General features: G+C 50.5%; 1 protein-coding gene across 1 annotated transcript in view; it reads right to left on the bottom strand.

Moving 5' to 3' along the window:
* Positions 1–18,621, bottom strand: part of MELTF (melanotransferrin) — a 31,875-nt gene extending 13,254 nt beyond the window's left edge. Inside the window, exons 1-8 of the mRNA XM_007957107.2 lie at positions 18,573–18,621; positions 16,515–16,669; positions 14,840–14,939; positions 10,671–10,853; positions 8,391–8,547; positions 6,922–6,989; positions 2,622–2,809; positions 802–982 (exon numbers count right to left, since the gene is read on the bottom strand). Coding sequence (XP_007955298.1) covers positions 802–982; positions 2,622–2,809; positions 6,922–6,989; positions 8,391–8,547; positions 10,671–10,853; positions 14,840–14,939; positions 16,515–16,669; positions 18,573–18,621 — 1,081 coding nt within the window. The remainder of the gene's footprint in view (positions 1–801; positions 983–2,621; positions 2,810–6,921; positions 6,990–8,390; positions 8,548–10,670; positions 10,854–14,839; positions 14,940–16,514; positions 16,670–18,572) is intronic.
* Positions 18,622–19,403: the final 782 nt, after the last annotated feature.

Here is a 19,403-nt window from a genome sequence, read left to right as displayed (position 1 = left end):
ACCCCGTTCTGGCTCTTTCCCTTGTTAGCTGTGTGGCCGGGCTATGTTATTTAACCACTTGATTCCATTTCCTCATACAGAAAAGGGATAGGCAACTGCATTTCTTTTACAGGGCTGTGAGGAGGCTTGCCGCAGATCATGGGTGTCCTGTATTGAATCCTCACCATTTCCCTGGCTGCATTCAGAGAGCGGGAATGGAAGGTAAGGGGTGGGGAATGGAAGCAGGACATTGTGGTCTTGAGGTGGAGAGGAGGAGGAGGGAGATATCATGGAGGAAAACTGACAGGACTGTCCCCCTGTGTGGTTCCAGTACAGACCCTGATGTCCTTCCTGGGTCCCATCCTGCTGGAGCAGGAGAAGTTTCCAGGGTACAGCTGGTCACCCCAGCCAGAGATGTTTCCTCTTCGACCCCCAAAACAAACAAACAAAAAAACCAAACCAGCATCGTCAAGTCAATTTTGACTCATAGCAACCCTGTGGAACAGAGCAGAACTATCCCATAGGGTTTCCAAGGCTGTCACTCTGTACAGAAGCAGACTGCCTCTTCTTTCTCCTGCGAAGCAGCTGGTGGGTACAATACGCCAACCTTCTGGTGAGTAGCCCAGTGCTTTAACCACTGCACCCCCAGAGCTTCTTCCTCCAACCTCCAGAGATGGAGAAGTAGAAGTGGTCCCATAGAGACCAAGTGGCACATCCTAGGCCTCCTGGGGTGAGTATCCTCCTCTGGCCACCACCCAGAAAGCCCTGTCACACCCATGGCCAGGTCTGCTGGAGGTGGGAGGAGCAGACAGGTAGACTTACGGTTGGGGTCACAGAGGAGCCCTTTCATGGCATGCAGGTACTCGCGGCCTAGCCATGCTTCATAGGTCTGTGTGGCGATAGGCACCAGCTCTGAGGTGATGTCTTTGAACAGCAGGTTCTTCTGGCCATAGGCCTCAGAGCTGAACATCTGGAAGCTGCTGCCCTCATGGCTGAACAGACGCTGTGTGCAAGGGGGAGATGTGGGTCTGGGATGTATGTGTGCTGCAGGGACCTCCGTGCTCCCCCCCCACCACTTCAGCCAGACCTCCCTCTTCCTGTGACCTCAGACCAGGTGTCCACTATCAACACCTCCTCTGTGAGCTGCCCCTGTCCTGTGTCCCCCTGCAGTGCATTCTGCCTTGCCACACACACTCAGCTGTGTGTAACATGACTTGGGGCCTGGGTGTGGGGTGATATGGGGACAAGCAATGGGGCTGTGGTGGACCCAAAGGAGATAAGCCCTAAGGAAGGAATCATTCCTTCTGGGGCAGTGCAGATGTGTGAGGGCATCTCAGTGGCCAGGTGAGAGCGAGGAGCTGGTCTGGCCCAGACTGAAGCTCCACCCCTCTCTGGATGTGCCTTGCTGTGCTCCTTGCCCCCAGAGACCCCCTGCTCCCTAGTACTGGGCCTGAGTTTGTACCCCAGTCTAGGGCCAGCACTGGGCCTGGGCTCCAGCAAGAAGAGGAGCAGCTGCCTTGCAAGCCCTGTCCAGCCCCTTGGCTCTCTTTCTCCCAGTTCCTATCTCTTACCCTCAGCCCTCCGGACCAGGGAAGGCCAAATGGGGTAGGAGAACTGAATTCTACAGGTTCTGTCAGTCTCTAGGATCAACTTTTTAATTCTGTAGTTTTGATTTAAAAAAAAAAAAAACAACAAAAAACCCCTGAACATAAGCATATCGGAGGTTTTCCAGACAACTGTGGCATAACCAGTACCCCCGAACAATTTCCCTGTCCACATTTGGGTTGCTGTTTATGATCTTCAGCACCAGCCTGCTCTTTGTTACAAGCTAGTGAGGAAAGATCAGAGGCAGCCATAAATCACACATGACAGGTTGATAGGTATGTGACAAGTGCAGGCCTGGGGCCAACACACTGCCTGCCACAAAGAGAGGTTTGGCTAAAGTTCAAATAGAGGGAAGAGGTTAAGCACGTTTAGAGCCTGGAGCCAGACTGCCTGGGTTGGACTCCTGACTCTGCGACTTGGGCCAGCTGCTTAATCCCAGAGCCTCAGTTTACCTATTTCAAAAAGGAACATATTATTACCTACTGACAGGGCTGCTGTGCCTGGCTTTTAAATGTCTGTTTTGATCATTATCATCACTGGGTGATATGGGGGTAGGGATGGAGCAAAAACAGTGGTCATGCCAGCAGTCAGAAACTTATCTCCATGTTGTAAGCACCAATTTCAGCAGAATATTTATCACATTTAACTAATGGTTGATGTCAACTAACAACCATGGCAACAAAAATACCTTGAATGTAACAAACACCTATTGGTGTTGTCATTTTGCTCATTTGCTAATTGGTTCTGGTTTTGGTTTGAAGAGTGGTAAGAACAAAGAACTTTCTCGGAGGGCTACCTAAGTCTCTTGGTCCCACTCTTCCAGCTCTCCCTGGCCAGCTCTCCACCCTGTCGCTAGGCCAGCTGATTACTCCTTCACACCGACCAACACAGGCCACAGAGGTCTGGGTCTCCTGCTGAGGTCTGTTCTGGAAAGGGTCTCTGGTCCTGTCCCTCTGGGATGGTCCTGAGTTCTCATCCTAGTGAGAGGCAAGATGGCCCAGCACCACCAGGGCCTGCGTGGGCTGCCCTGTGCTCACCTGGCCTTCATTGAGCAGCCGGAAGATGAGGCCCCCGTCCATGTCAGCCCGGATCACCACGGCGTGAGCAGGCACCCGCGCCAGGTGGCACTGCCTCCACTCAGTGACATCGGCCCTACTGCCATCTAGGCACAGCAGCTCAAAGTCCCGTGACAGCAGCTCCTGGCCCCAGGAGGGCAGGGTTTTCCCTGGGAAGATGGGAAGCCTGTGGTGAGCCAACCCTTGTCCTGACAGAGGCTTGGGGGAGAGCCATAAGGAGGGCCCTGGGAGAGAGAGCTTTGGGAGAGGTTAGAGTGTCATGGGCCACAGACCAAGAATGAAAGACACTTGTCCAGGATGTGAGGACCCAGACTGAGAATGAAGAGGAGCTTGGTGGCTCTATCCTATAAGACCTGCTGTCTCAGTAGATGGTGCCTAATAGTTACTTTTCTTCATCTCACCAGCTTCTAGTAATAGAATGGATTTGAGATGTCTGACAATAATACAAGATATATAAACAGGACTATCTATTAAAGACAAGGAGCTCTGGTGGCGTAGTGCCTAAGGCATTTGACTGCTAACCAGAAGGTTGGTGGTTCAAACCCACCAGCCACTCTGTGGAAGGAAGATTGGGCAATCTACTTCTGTAAAGATTTACCGCCTCAGAAACCAAAAAGGGGTCAGAGTAATAGAAACTTTAGGATGAGAAAGGTAAGTGCAACAGGAATTTTAGATGAGTTTTCTCACCATTGCTGCGGGACACTAAATTTGGCTCTGCATGGAGGGCAGAGGGCACAAGATAGAGGGCAGCCTGAGAGCACCATGGTGACAGTGAATTTCAACAGAATCTACCCAGAACTGAGGGCTAGAAAGGAACTTCCGAAAGTCTTCTCTGCAACCCTAACTATTAATATTTTGGGAGCTCTGGTAGTGTAGTGCCTAAGGCACTTGACTACTAACCAGAAGGTTGGCGGTTCAAACCCACCAGCCACTCCTCGGAAGGAAGATGGGACAATCTACTTCCGTAGTGATACTGCCTCGGAAACCCAAGGAGGGGTCACTATGAGTCGGTCCAACTTGACGGCAATAACAACAACAATAATATTTCCTTAAGGCTCTTTTTTCCTAAGCATACAGGATACATTTTTAACATGCTTATGGATATACTTGATAGGAATTTTGCATCTTGTTTTTCTTTTCATTGACTGTATTTTCCCACATATTAGACACCTTTCATAAAGCTTATACATTTCTTAACAGAAGACAAAACTTATTTGAAGTATAACTGCTGACACCAAATAGGAATATTAGGAAGACTAGCAAGGATTGTATCTAAACATTTAATAAAAGGTACTGCAGGTGGTCCTACATAATAATGTTTTATGACTTTTAAATCTTAAAACAAGGAGACAAACTTCTGCGAGGAAATAGAAAAAGGAAAAGATTATTTCTGTGATCATCTAAACTTTGTTCACTCCACAACTATTTAAAAACAAAAACAAAAACAAACCCAAAAGAGTAACAGTTTGGAAAACTCCATAAAGGTCATTTTTAATGACTGCATGATAGCTGATCGTTCCTAACAATTACTCAGTGTAAATCTACTTCCCCTCCCAAGTTTTCTCTATTTTTAAGCTACTGCAAACCCTTGTTTGTTGAGAAGTCTGGTGTATCATTTGGCCTCTCCTTGAGACAAATGTATCATTTCAGAATTTCAATCTGCCCTCCTCCTTCTCACTGCTGTGGATAATTAAACTCATAACTACTTTACCACTTCAGACATCTATGTCTATTCCACTCATTTGCTCTTGTCAATCTTTTTTGTATAAAGGTATTCTTTTTAGAAAATTGTCTCTGTAGTGCCTAAGGCATGTGACTGCTAACCAGAAGCCTGGCAGTTCAAACCCACCAACCACTCCTCGGAAGGAAGGTTGGGCATCTACTTCTATAGTGATACTGCCTCGGAAACCCAAGGAGGGGTTGCTATGAGTCAAATTGACTTGACAACAATGAGTTTAGATTACCATCAAAACTTTTAAAAAACTGATACGATCCAATACATCCCTGTTCTTTCCTCATCTTCCAAATTCTCTTTTGCTTAAGTCACCTTGGGGACTAAATCCAGGTCAAGCCAGTTTTGTAAGGTTGCCCTGCTCTGGGGACAGCTAAGCTCTAAGTGGAGGTCCTGTGTGCTTACTCCTGTTTTAGGCCATCTTTTCCCTCTTTCTCAAATCTGTTCATGTTGTTAGCCTTCATAAAGGTCAGATTACGTGATGGGCTTTCTGATATAAAAGGCTATGGGGGTGGGGGAAGACAATGATTAATAAAAAAAAAAAGACAATGATCAGACATTCTGCAATAGATGAAACTAGAGACAAAAGTCTGATCAGCAATTGACAGGGGAGGGGCGAGAGGAGGGACTGATTACAAAGGGGCTCTCACTGTCATTGAGTGGATTCCTACTCATGTCTTTATGGAAGCTGACTGCCTTATCTTTCCTCCAGGAAGCAGCTGGTGGGTTTCAACCAGGCTTTTGGTTAGCAGTCAAATGCCTTCACCACTACACTACCAGAGCTACAAAGGCACAGGAGGGAATTTTCTCTTTTGGGGTAGAGGGTCTATTATATATCTTGATTGTGATATGGTTACGTATCACCAACATGTGTATGTTTTGGCAAAGCTCATAAAAATGTACTTCAAAAGAGTGAATTTTGCTATATATGAATTATGCCTAAATTTAAAAAAATATTGTCAGACCAATACAAATTGAAGGGCATTCTATGAAATAACTGACCTGTATTCTTAAAAAATGACAATGTCATACAAACAGACATAAAGGAGCAAAAAAAAAAAAAAAATGTTCTAAGGAGACTAATGAGACATAAGAACTAAATGCTACATATGATTGTAGATTAGATCCTGGACCTGAAGGAAAAATTGTTTTAAAGGTCGGAATTGGGAATGAATTTGGAATATGAGTGCTGATTAGATACTACTGTATCCATGTCACGTGTCCTGAACTTGATAACTGCCCTGAGGTTAAACACACCTCCTTGTTCTTAGGAGGTACGTGCTGCACGTGACTGCTACCCAGAAGGCTGGCGGTTCAAACCCAGCAGCCACTCCTCGGAGGGAAGACTGGGCAATCTACTTCCATAGACATACTGCCTTGGAAATACAAGGAAGAGTTGCTATAAGTCAGCTCCGACTCGACGGCAGTGAGTTTGGGTTTTGGTTTGGTTTGATGTAGTCAAATATACCTTCAGATGGGTCCGAAAATGCGCACACATACAGAAAGAATGAGAAATCAGATGTGGCAAGATGCTAAAAGTTGGAATCTGGGTACAATTATGTGAGAATTCTTTGAAATATTCCTGCAACCTCTCTAAAGCTTAATTTTTCAAAGTAAATAAAAAATTAAGTGATACTGCTATAACGGATCAATGCATAGCAGCAAAGAAGGTCTTCGGGGTGGAGACTGTTTTCAGAAAGGGAGTGGTTTTAAAAATATTCCTCCAGGATAAGGGTTGGGTTCTTCAAGTAAAAGGAGATGATTGTCAGGAAGAGATCATAGATGAGAGCTATGCAGAGGTCTGCAAATTAATTTTTTTAAAAAAGAACTCAGTCTTCAAGTGGAGTCCCTAGGTGGCACAAAATTGTTAAGTGCTCAGCTGTCAACCAAAGGGTTGGTGGTTTGAGTCCACCCAGAGGCACCTGGGAAGAAAGGCTTGGTGATCAACTTCTGAAAAATCAGCCATTGAAAACCCTGTGGAGCCCAGTTCTCCTCGGTCACACATGCGCTCGCCATGAGTCGGAATCAACTAGACCACAGTTAGTTTTAATCATCGAATGGAAACAGAATCTGATATCTGGGCAAGGAGCAGAGCTGCTCACCCAGGCCCCTCTGTCCCACATATAACTGAAGTACACAAGTTTGAAGTCCATGGCCAAGCCCTGCCTCATCCTTTTTGAGAGCTCTAAGGTTCAGAGGGGCATGGTGCCTAAGGCACTTGACTGCTAACCAGAAGGTTGGAGGTTCAAACCCACCAGCCACTCCTCGGAAGGAAGACTGGGCAATCTACTTCCACAGAGATGTAGAGATATCGCTTAGGAAACCCAAGGAGGGGTCGTGATGAGTTGGAGACAACTTGATGGCACATAACAACAACAACAAGGTTCAGAGTGAATGAGGGACTTATCCAGGGCACCCAGAGAATTCTGAGCATCACTGAACAAGGGCCCTTCCATCCCCCCATGTTCTGGGGAACCTGCCTCATCCCTCAGAGAGAGATGCTGCTGAGAGCCTGCTCCCTCCACTCACCGTCAGTGTTCTCCAGCACCGTGCTGTGCTTCACAAAGGCCACATCCCCTGCCCCTTCGGCCAGGCACCTGCAGAGGGGAAGCCAGTGAGCCTGGGGGTGGCTGGGCTCCCCTGGGATCCCTCGCCCCTGCTTAGCTCCTACCTTGGGAGGTTTGGCCAGGACTGTGGGGGTGGTGACAAAGGGCAGGGAAAGAACTCAGGCTTCACATTCCTGCAGCCCTGGGCTCTGCTCCTGGCTTGTTGGCTGTGGGGCTTTGCCAAGGGGGGTACTCTTTGTAGCCTCCAAGCCCTCATCTGTAAAATGGGGGTGACAAAGTAGCTCCCCCAGAGCTGCTGGGAGGATGAGAGGCCCTGTGGGATGCTGTGGAGATCTGCACATTCTAGCTCTGCGCAGGAGCAGGCCCTCAGGGAGCAGCGGCTGCTATCGTCAACAGCCTCAGGTGCCTTGGAGATGATCCTGCCCTGAGGCAGGACATTTATGACCTACTTAAAATCAGAAGAGGAGCTCTGGTAGCATAGTGGCTCAGGCACTTGACTGCTAACCAGAAGGCTGGCGGTTCAAACCCACCAGCCACTCCTCGGAAGGAAGGTTGGGCAATCCTACTTCCGTAGTGATACTGCCTTGGAAACCCAAGGAGGGGTTGCTATGAGTCGGGGCGACTCGATGGCACATAACAACAACAACAACAAAATGAGAAGGGACATAACTGTCATGTATTCTCTAGACTTGCTCTGGGCAAAGAGCTGCCTGATTCCTCAGCCCACCCTCAGACTAACAGGGAGTGGACTGGAGGGACACAATCAGAGGGGAGGGGCTGAGAACTGGGGAGGTGGGGTGGACAGGGGTCCCCCACTGGGAGGGACTGAGGACCGTCTCTGTGCCAAAAACTGCATTTACCAGATCACACCCTGGAATGCAGGGTACCAGCAGGCTTCCCCCTTCCAGGTTGGAACACTGAGGCTGGCAGTGAGAGGGCTCCGAGGCTTCAGTTCTAGTCCCCGCTAGCAGGCTTCCTCACCTGGGGACTCATGGAATTTGACCACACATTCTCCTGGATCCAGGAGGGTTTGGCTAAACTGCTGACCTGAACCAGGTGCAGAGACAAGGCCTGATCGGGGGTCCCTGCCACCCCCTCCCTGCTGGTCTAAGACACCAGTATGGGAACATGGGAGTGGCAGGAGGCTGCTTTTTCCATTTTCTTCTCTCTGAGCCCACACCTCTCTAAATATACCAAACATGTTGATTTTATGAGCAAATCCAGTCTGGCATCATCTGGCTTGATGTTTTTAAACTAACCAAGGTACACGGAAATATATAAAGGGTGCTTTGACGAGAGGCAGCTGGCTCAGCCACTTCCTCCTTAGTGGCCCTCACAGTGGGAAGGTGTTTTTTCCTGGTTGTGTTGGCCTCAGCGCCTCTCCCCTGACTCAGCCTCCCACCCCAGGGGCCTCCTCCCCAGTTCTCTCACCGGAAGGCCCCGCTGTAGTCGTAGTATCGCTCCAGGGGGCTCTTGTCACACACGCCCTCCCCAGCAGTGTCACCCCGGCACAGACGGCAGAGGGACTCCGAGTAACTGGTCTCTCCTGCCCCAGGGACGCAGCTGCCGCCAAAATAGTCACTGACGGCTGTAGGAAGGAGGCAGAGAGAGGACTGTCAGACCCCCACCCATCGCCCAGTGTTGACAGTGAGGGCTCAGGCTGATGCCACTGGGCTCTGCAGAGGCCTCTTAGGGACTTTTCTGAGAATCTTCTCACCTTCTAGCTTCAGGCTGGGTCCAGGCCAGCAACAGTGGGGGGTGGGGGTGGGAGTATCTGGGAATGATTATTAGTCCATAAAACTGTCTCAGGGCAATAAAACATTAACCCATAAATGGCCACATGGGGCAATTCAATATCAGCTAAATATCGTTCTCCTTGTGGGTTTCATTTCAAAGTCAGTTATGTGTAGTTAATAAAAGTGGGGAAAGAAATGATGACTCAATGAACATAATTAATTTGATAGATGAAACCCGGTGGGGAGGAAGATGGAGTAGCAGGAGACCTTGGTGGTGAAGAGATCGGGATGTGCTGACTACAATGGTTTCAGTATCTACTCTCTTGGCAAATGCCTGCCCTGTGCTGAGGACGCCCTAGGCCTGCGGGTGACGAGCAAGACACAGGCTCTGCCCCGAAGCCAGTCTTGCTTCACTTCTTGCCCAGTGAGCTTCCTTTCTTGGTCTTGTAGTATCCTCCCAGGGGGGTGAATATTTAATAAATATACCAAGTGACTGAAGAACCACTACACCCAGGTGAGAGGATGTGGCTTCCAGGGTCTCCTGGCTTGTGCTGGTTTACATGCCTGGTTGAGTTTAGTGCCTCTGAAACCAGATCCCTTCTTGTCAGGGCAGTACATGCATGTGTGTGTGCACACTCATGTGTTCGTGTATGTGTATATATGTACACATACCTGTGTGCTCATGTGTACGTGTGTGCTTATGTATGTGTGTGGGCATGTGTTGATGTATACATGTGTGTTTGTGTATGTGTGTGTGCGTGCATCCAAGTGCATGCACAGCGGCAAGATGTCCACTGAGAACAAGGAGGTATGGAGGTTGAATTCGTACAGCAGCCTCCCTATGCTGAGCACATATCCCATGCTGTGCACTGTGCTGAGACTTGGTGTAGATTATCTCAATCCTCATACCCTCACGGCACTGTAAAACCAGTGCTCATTTTCCCATTGTACAGATGACGAAACTGAAGTTCAATGAGGTATAGTCAATGAGGCAGCATGATGTAGGGGCAGGTCCCGCCTGAGCCAGGGTTTAAGTCCATGTCTGTGTGACAGCAAAGCCTGAGCCCTAAGAGACCTTTGTTTTCTCTTCCTGCCCCCCACACCTCACCCCTGGAACCTGTGGAGCAAACAGGCATAACATGTACTTGGACAAGGGATTTGGGGATACCCAGACTTAAGGGGGCATCCCAGGAGGGCAGGATGAGAATGTGGTTGCCACGTGTCAGGAGCAGCCCCATTGCCATATCATGCTTCTATGGAGAGAGACTGGCACAAACTGGGTGGTTGGCAGGGAGCCAGGACAAGACACCCATAGGTGACAGGCAGGGTTGTGAGTGCCTGGCCTCCAGAACGGGGGCTCTGAGCCCCTAACTGGGCTTCCTCAGGGCCTCACCTCACTCCCACTACCATGGCTGTTTCATTCTCAGCCACCCCCTGATCACAATCACCCCACTCCCCAGGTAGCATGTGCTACCTCGGCATTCTGTCTGCAAATGAACTTATCAGGCCACAGTCTAGTCTCTCATTGGCCACTTGTCAGCAGCTTGGTTGGGTCCTCAAAAGTAATTTCTGATCCTGTAGAGCTGAGAATAAATTTCTGGAAATAGTGAGCTACACCAAGTCTACACCAGGTGAGAGCCCTTCCTTGCCAGTTCACTGTCTCCACACCGTGGGTGGCCCTGTGCCTGGCTGCATCCTGTGGGACATGTGATGGGTGAGGTAGAGTTGTGTGTGGAGGCCAACCAACCAGAAACTCAAATGGTGGCAACACAAGCAGACCAGGTGCAAAGAGAGGAGGGAGGGATACTACCAACTGTGCCAGGGAGGATCCCAGGGAAGGCTGGTCTTTTGCCGTACTCTCAAGTTGGTGCAAGGTGAAGCCAAGGCCAGAGGGGGAAGAAAGGGGAAAACCAGAGCTTCTAGAGGAGCACCAGCCTGCCTTGGGAGAGGATCCCCTGCTGGGCCAGGGCCTCACCTTTGAGCACATCACAGCCCATCACTGAAAGGCGGCCACTCTCCACCAGGTAGCCCACCGGCACATTCCAGCCCACTGTCCGGTTGATGCCTGTGTGGCAGGACTTCACGCCTTTCAGGGTGTTAATGGTCACGGGGGAGCTTCTCTTGACCACAGCCACAGCATAATAGGAGGTACCAACCTCTGGAAGGAGAAGAGATGAGTGAAAGGTAGTGAGGGAGAAGCTGTGAGGAAGGCTGCAACTCAGTCTGGGACAGGCTGTGGGAGAAGAGTGTGCGTGTGTTGTGTGTGTGCACATGTGTGTGCACATATGTGCACAGTGTACAAGAGTACATGCGCATGACATTCTAGGTACTGAGAGAGCAAGAGGGTGCAATCATAAGGTCCTGACAACCTCCAGCCTCAAGTGGTAGATAATATCTTGAGACATTAATTCATTAAGTAATGTTCTTTCTTCCCTTCCCAAGCCAGCCAGCACTTTTAAATAAATAAACCCACCAGACACATTGCCGAGTCAATTGTGACTCATAGTGACAGAGTAGAACTTCCTCATAAGGTTTCCAAGCCTATAGTCTTTAAGGAAGCAGACTTTCTCCAGAGCAGTGGCTAGTGAGTTTAAACTGTGGACCTTTAGGTTAGAAACCAAACTGTGCCACCAGGGCTCCTAGCTGGCATTTACCAAAACCAAACCAAACTCACTGCCATCAAGTCTATTCTGACTCATAGCGACCCCCATTCAGTTTCCAAGGATGTAAATCTTTATGGGAAGCAGACTGTCCTATCTTTCTTACACAGAGTGGCTGGTGGGTTCAAGCCACTGACATTTTGGTTAGCAGTCAAATGCCTTAGCTGGGTGTAAATATGTGCACCTCAGGAGAGCTCTGTATCGGGAGGGAAAGCAGGAGTAGCCTGAAAGTCTACTACCTTTTGGTTAACAACCCAATGCTTTAACCACAGCACCACCAGAGCTATAGGGCTTTCAGTGGCTGAAAGTCTTTTGCTTTCCGAAAGCCTAGGCCCTTAGGAAAACTTAGAAGGCTTGAGGGAATGATACTGTGATTTTTGGGAAGATGAGTGGTTGGAAGGAGCAGAAGGAAGCAGGGCAGGGACTTCCTTCAGATTAGAAAAATGGAATTCCTGGGGCTGGTGGTGGCGAGAGGAGAGAGAACTCTGTGGTCCCAGATCACTCAAGAACCTGAATAGTTGCAGGGTACATGTGAGTGGGCAAGGGTCTACAGATTGAGAAAGACTGCTCTGGGCCAAGTGTGGTCCAGAAAGGACCATATCGACAAGACACAGAGAAGACACAGACAAGACACAGATGACTCATCTATGAGGACTGAAGATCAGAGTGTCCTCCCTGTCACACACACACACACACACACACACACACACACATCCCACACACTGCTTGGTACTGCTGCCCTGCCGAGCAGGATGCCCATGATGGGAATGAATTTGAGTTCTGGAACAGTGAGTCACTGCTATTTCTTGCACACCTAAGTCTGGCCGCTGCCAACCCAGGCAGATTTGCCTGTATCACCTTCTGACTCATCTACCAAACCAAACCAAACTCATTGCCATGGAATTGATTCTGACTCACAGGGATCCCCATTGGGTTTCCAAGGATGTAAATCTTTACAGAAGCAGACTGCCTCATCTTTCTTCCATGGAGTGGCTGGTGGATTCGAACCGCTGACCTTCTGGTTAGCAGCCAAATGCCTTAATCACTGCACCTCCAGAGTTCCATGATTTACCCACAGGATTCCTTGAAAACACCACCTCTTTCTCTCCTGGAGGCCTTTATCCTTGCAATCCTGTCTCCTGTTTTCTGCATGACTTGATCCTCCACTGAAATGTTACCCCCTCAGAGAAGCCCTTCTGTGAGCTCTGTTTCTGTAGGTCTTCCTACCCCCTGTTATTTTCTCCCTCAGAGCCCCTTAATTCATTTGCTTCATAGCACTCATCACATTTGTAACTTGATTTTTATGTGTTTATTTGTATACTCTTGACTCCTACTCTTTGAGGACAGGAATGGACCATCTTTGGTTCACTACTTTATGCTCCTGACTGGTATGTAGTAAATGTGTTGAATTAATTAAGGAGGGACATCTGTGTTTGAGACCCATGAGGTAGGGCTGTTTCTGGCTTTGGGTGGAAAGGCTGGTTGGTTTGTAGGATTTTACTATCCCAGTCTGTCACCCAGTATCATCTGAAAATCATTCATTCAACAAGTTACCAGACAATGCCTTCTCCAAGCAAGACCCTATGCTAAGGAGCCACAAAGTACAAAGATGAGGCCCTCAAGGGCAAAGGAAACAAGAGAGAAGGAAACAGAGGCAGGTGGGAGTGGGTACTGCTTTAGGAACACGAAGGGTGTTTGCAAGGATGGAGAGGACGAAGGGAAAGTCCTTAGGGGAGGTGATAATTGAGTTGCATGGTAAAGGATCAGTAGAGATTGTTGTTGTTGCTATGTGCCATCAAGTCGGACCTGACTCATAGTGACCCCTCCTTGGGTTTCCGAGGCAGTATCACTACGGAAGTAGATTGCCCCATCTTCCTTCTGAGGAGTGGCTGGTGGGTTTGAACCGCCAGCCTTCTGGTTAGCAGTCAAGTGCCTTAGCCACTATGCTCCCAGAGTAGGGATTGTTGTTGTTGTTGTTATTTGCCGTCGAGTCGCCCCCGACTCATAGCGACCCCTCCTTGGGTTTCGATTGCCCCATCTTCCTTCTGAGGAGTGGCTGGTGGGTTTGAACCGCCAGCCTTCTGGTTAGCAGTCAAGTGCCTTAGGCACTATGCTACCAGAGCTCCAGACAACAAGAGTAGGGATTAGACATGTGGAAATGGCAGGGGAGCAGCTTGGTCTGTAGGCGTGTCTGATGTGAAGGGCAGGGCCAGGGCAAAGGAACTCCTGTTTCCTGAGTGCCACCATGTGCCGGGTGCACCACACACACTGGCTCATGTGATCCACACAACAGGGCAGGTATCATCATCCCCACCTTACAGTGGAGGTTTTAAGTAGAGGTTGTCTGAGGTGACAGAACCAGGAAAGGACAGAGCTAGGATTTGTTCCTGGTCTGCTGAGCTCTGCAGCTCCTGGTCACTATCTCTGCCTGCAGCCCAGTCCCACTCCAGGCTGCTTCCGACCAATGGGTATATTATGGATTGAATTGTGTCCCTCAAAAAGATTTGTTGACGTCCTGACCCCTACACCAATGAATGTGACCTTGTTTGGGGACACAGGGTTCTTCTTTCCAGATGTTATCAGTTAATGAGGTAATTCCTTCTGAGTGGCATCTTATAAAAGAGAGGGACAGTGACAGAAACAGAATCACACACAGGAGGAAGACAAACTGTGAGGATGCCTCTACAAGCCAAGGGATGCCAAGAAATGCCAGGGGCTATGTAGTGCCTAAGGCATTTGACTGCTAACCAGAAGGCTGGCAGTTCAAACCTACCAGCCATTCCTCGGAAGGAATGTTGGGCAATCTACTTCCGTAGTGATACTGTCTCGGAAACCCAAGGAGGGGTCGCTATGAGTCAGGTCTGACTTGATGGCACATAACAACAACAATAACAACAACAACATAGAAGCTGGGAGAGACAAGGAAGGATCTTCCCCTAGAACCGGCAGGGAGAGAGCATAGCTCTGTCAATGCCCTGAGTTCAGACTTCTAGCCTCCAGAACTGTGAGAAAGTACATTTCAGTTCTTTAAAATCACCTACTATGTGGCACTTTGCTATGGTACTAACGTTTGCAGGACCCACAGCAGGCAGAGCCTTGACCTGGGCATTCTTGGTAACTTACTCCAGACAATTACGCATCTGATTCCCTGTCCAACACTACAGCATGGGGCATGGAACAGCCCTTCAGTAGAAGTACAATGGACAAAAATTAGAGGTTGCTGGGCTTCCCACACCAAGAACAGACTTGGGTATTTGCTCTATGTCTTTGGTGTCTGGGATCAGTAGGGATTAGACATGTGGAAATGGCAGAGGATGTTTGTGAAAGACTTGGAGAGCCTCAGAGGGTTTATCTGGCTTGAGAACTACAGGACAGCTCCACGGACAAGGGAGCTGACTAGTCCTGGAGCTGGAGTTGGCCCAGGAAGGACAGACTGGGTGAGTGGCTGGTTCCTATCTCCCCCCACCCTCCACAGCCCTCTTACCTTGATCGTACACTTCGCCCACCACTGGCTTCAGGCCATGCTCCTTTCCTGCCTCATAAATGGCTCCTCCATCCAGAGTGATGGCATCAGCCTCCTGGGCCTGGTGGAAACCTACAGGTCAGTCCTGCCTGGCCCAGGCTTGCCCATTCAATGAGGGACTCAGGAACACCCAACAGTCTTCCTAAGTCCCCTTGAAAATCTATACTCTTCCAGGACTAGAGGGACTATTTACCTGGCCAAGGAGTCCTGTCTTTTCTCATCCATGATTCCCCAGAGCCTGGAAGGTCCCTCTTCCTCCCACCCCTCAGGACCCAGGAGTCTTCCCCTTTACTCTGCCCAAAGTGACAGCTCTCCTGGGCCAACAACTCACCTCACCTTTCTAATTATGTTATTAAAAAAACAACAATGATTTATTTTACAGGATGGTATAAATGGTGACTAGATTTGGCGGCTAACTGAAAGGGGTGAGGTGTCTACCCAGAGACACCTCAGAGGGAAGGCCTGGGGACCTACTGCCCGAAGATCAGCCATTGAAGAGCCTGCGGAGCAAGTTCTACTTGGACACACATGGGGTTTTCATGAGTTGAAAATGACATGACGGCAACTGGTTTAGTAACAGATACACATAATAAAAAAATATCAATCAATCAAAATGCTATGTATGGAAATGTGAGTCTCCCTCACTGTCCTGTTTCTCAGCCCCCTGTTTCTAGAAACAACCATGGCTAACTGGTTTCTTGGGTTTTTGCTCTAAGATAGTCTATGCATACTGAATCCCATAAGGTCCTCTTTCATGTTCTTCCTTTTTGTTTTTAAACACAAATGGCAGTGTTTTATCACTGGGGTTCATGGCAAGAACATAGCTAAAACCAAAAACCAAACTCACTGCTGTCGAGTTGCGTCTGACTCATAGCGATTCCTCCTTGGGTTTCTGAGGTGGTATCACTATGGAAGTAGATTGCCCAACATTCCTTGTGAGGAGTGGCTGGTGGGTAGTTCAGTACAATTGGTCTCTGCCTATACAGAGGAGCTTGCCCCCAAGGCCTTGGCCACATGTGAGACTATAACTTCATTAGGTCTTGGAACAAGTCAGGGTCAAGCTGAAATGAAAAGCCAGGTCTCCTTGTGCCTGACCCTAGGACTTCCCTCCATACCTTTTCCTGCTAGTGAAGTCCCACCTCTGAAGATTGTGAGTGCCCATTAGCTGATCTCCTGTCACTCAGATCTGCTTCTCCACCCCCACCCAGGTCTTCTAACCTCTGTCCCACCTTTCTCAGAAACTGAACAAGTCCTATTCTGGAAAATCCCACAGCAGAGTGGATAACCACCAAGGGCCACTAGAGGGTTACCGCTGTCTACCCCTGCCTCCATGGGGTGGGTCACGTCCCCCTCTACCAGGGGCCTTGTGGTAGGAAAACCTGCCTCTGCCCACTGGCGCTCATCTGAGCAGCAGCCCTGCTCGAGGCCTCCCACAGCCTGGCCTGGGCCCCTTCGAGAACAAGCTGGCCCTTGTTGCTGGGAACTCAGGAGATCCTATCGGCCAGCCCTGGCAGGGGGATGGCGGGCGCCTTTCCCAGTGAATGAGACACACTGTTGTGTGCTCCTTCCTGAGTCAGAACCTTTTTGTCTGGGCCAGTGGTGGTGGCGGAGGCTGGGTGGAAGGGAATGGGCTCACCGTGATGAGCTGGACACAGTGGTCAGCCGAGATGCCCTGGACGCAGAGGAGGGAGGGCCGGATGCCTGCTTCCTGGAAGGCCTTGCTCATGTCGTTGCATTTCTGCTGCTCAGGATCCGAGGTGGTGCACCACCGTACCTCCATCTGGCCGAGCACTGGGGGCAGGGGGTGGGAGACAGTGAGGCCCAGCTCCTGGTCTTCCCAGCATCCTGAGCCTATGGCCGTGGCCATGGAGGTAAAGCCTGAGTTCCATTGTGTTCCAGCAGCTCTGTGTGACCCCATCAGTACTTATAACCAGCCCTTGCCAATACCACCTGCTCTCCCACCAAAAACAGAGGCACAGAGAGGTATCACAGAGATAGGGAAGGGCTGGGCTCTTGGCAAGCAGTGTGTAGGATTGTGGGTACACCTGGGCGTAGGGCCATAGGGCCTTGTCAAATGGGGTGGATTAGAACCTAGGCCTTTACAGCTAGTTCCAGCCCTCTGCCAACTGGGATGGAAGGAACACTGGCTGGATATTTCTGGCTCTTCAACAGACTGGCTTTGTGACTGGACAAGTTTCTGGTCCCCTGCCTGCTGGATGAGGTTCCCTCAGCATCGTCCTGGGCCCTCCTTGTGGACTGTGACGGTGAGACTGAGATGCGGAGCCATTGTGTTGGAGGAACTTTGCATCCTCTTGAAGCATCTGTGATTATGCTGGCCCAGTGCCAGGCTGCTGTGAAGACTGCAGGTGGAGAGGGGAGGCTCTGAGGTTCAAGTTCTTACTTCCCCAGCTGGTGACTTCAGGCAACTTACATGACCTCTCTGAGCCTGTTTCTTATCTGAGAAAGGTGAATGAGGAAACCCACCTTCTGTGTTGTAAGCACTCTGTGTAGAGTTTAAGATACACAGTTCTTCAGTGGATTTTTGCTTCTACCTTTCTATTGGTTGGGACCCCTGTGAGTCCCGTGATCTGCCCAGGTCAGAGTCCCAGAGAGCTTCTGGCATGGAGGCCCAGCAGAAGGGTGCACAATTACCAGGGTTAATGACTTTGCAGACCTGAGTAACCTACCACTCATGCTGCGCTAGCCAGCGATTGCAAAGGAGAACCAGATTTCCTAAGGCCATCACTTTGGGACTACTTCTCCTGCCCACAGAACCCATCCGCGGCGGGAGGTCATGGCAGTCCATGCTCCCCACCGTAAGGTGCAGGGTCCTCCACAGCCTCCCTTCCTGCCACCCTCCTCCTCCCCTAGCCCCAGGCAGCAACCTGGGAAGTGGAACTGTCCCTTCTCCAGTCCACAAAGAAAGGATCCCTGGAGGCAGGGCAACTGCAGAGCTCAGTTTACATTGATGAAGAACGCACCACCTGACATCAGTACAGTGAAAAGCCCCATCCCCTGAGCTGAGCAATGTGATTGCAGAGCACAATCCGCGGGAACAGTGAGAGCAGCTCCCCAGGGTCCTGCCTCAGGTCTCACCTTCCGGGGCCCTGACTCCCTCGGTGGGGTAGGCGGTCTACGCCCTACCCCACCCCTGCAACACCAGAGGGCCTTGGAGCGGTTTCTCGGCCGGCATTCTAGTCCCCCGTACTCCTTTACCCTTGCCCCCATCTTTCTGAGAATCTTCTTCCGTAGACCGGACGAACCTTGCCAGCCTCTCTCCCGGGCAGGGGCTGGGGGTGGGGGGTGGGGGGTGGAGGGCAGTAGAGCCGCTCCCGCCCCCACACCCTTCTCAGTCTTCCAGCCCCCAAGAACGTCTACACAACGGGCCACTCCAAGCGTCCAGAGCATCCCAAAGCTCTCCGTAGCACGCTTCTGTCTTACCCTGGCCTGTCAGAAACGCCACTTTCTCAAGATCTGGCTCAATGCCGCCGCCTCCAGGAAGCCCTCCCGACCGCGCCCGCGGGTCGTTCCTCCTGACATTCTGGTCTGCCCTTCTCAGTCTTAGTTCCCACCACGGTCCTCACTAGACCCCTCGCCTTTCCTTTCCTACCCAGATATTCAGGCTCAGGGAGCTGGAGAGCTCCAGGGTCCACGCCCCAGTGCCTCGCTCACGCGGCCAGGAGGGGCTCCTCACCGGTGCGCAGAGTCAGGAAAAACCATAAAGCCGCGCTGGGGCCCCGCATGGCGCAGGCTTGGGCTGGCTGGGCCGGGTCGGGTGGGGGTTCGGGTCCAAGTAGGTCAGCAATAGCTGGACGTTCTCCCTCCTTTATCCCTCACACTGGCTGGCAGCTACTTAAGTGAGGCCTGGGCGTGCCTGGGTGGTGTCCACGCCCCTGGGCGCCCCCACCCCCCCAGACTGGACACCTGAGCTGACCAGACTGGCCTTGGCCTCCGCTCCGGCGCCCCCTGCTGGAGCTTCGGCTGCATGGGGTCGGCTACAGCGGCGAGGACTCGACACACTTAGCCGTCCCACATACCTAGCCGTCCCCTCCCCAAGAGGCAGCTAGCTACCTGCTTTCCAGGGCCCGATTCTCCTCTCCCTCAGGATTCTTTCCGCTCGGACCTCACACAGCTGTTCTGAGGCTCTCCCTCTCAACAATCTGCCCCAACAAAGACCTCAAATATGTCCAACAAAGACCTCAAATATGTTCAGCTGGAGAGGATAGGTTCAGATATTTGGGAGGTGAAAGAGGTCAGAATCCCAGAGTTCTAATCAGTGGGAAACTGGAAAGTTATCTATTCACCAGTTTCCCTATGAGATGAACCCAATTAGATATGGCGCTGGTGGGGAGGAGCCACAGTGGGAAAAGCCTCACAGTCTAGGCATGGTTGGCGTAGTGCCTAAGGCACTTGACTGCTAACCAGAAAGCTGGCAGTTCAAACTCACCAGCCGCTCCTCGGAAGGAAGGTTGGGCAATCTACTTCCATAGTGATATCGCCTCGGACCCAAGGAGGGGTCGCTATG

This window comes from Orycteropus afer, unplaced genomic scaffold (assembly GCF_000298275.1).
Source record: "Orycteropus afer afer isolate SDZICR_OR568_19922 unplaced genomic scaffold, OryAfe1.0 scaffold00703, whole genome shotgun sequence".
NCBI classification, from domain to species: Eukaryota; Metazoa; Chordata; class Mammalia; order Tubulidentata; family Orycteropodidae; genus Orycteropus; species Orycteropus afer.
Note: the sequence above shows the minus strand (reverse complement) of the source record. Positions and strands in the feature narration are given on the sequence as shown.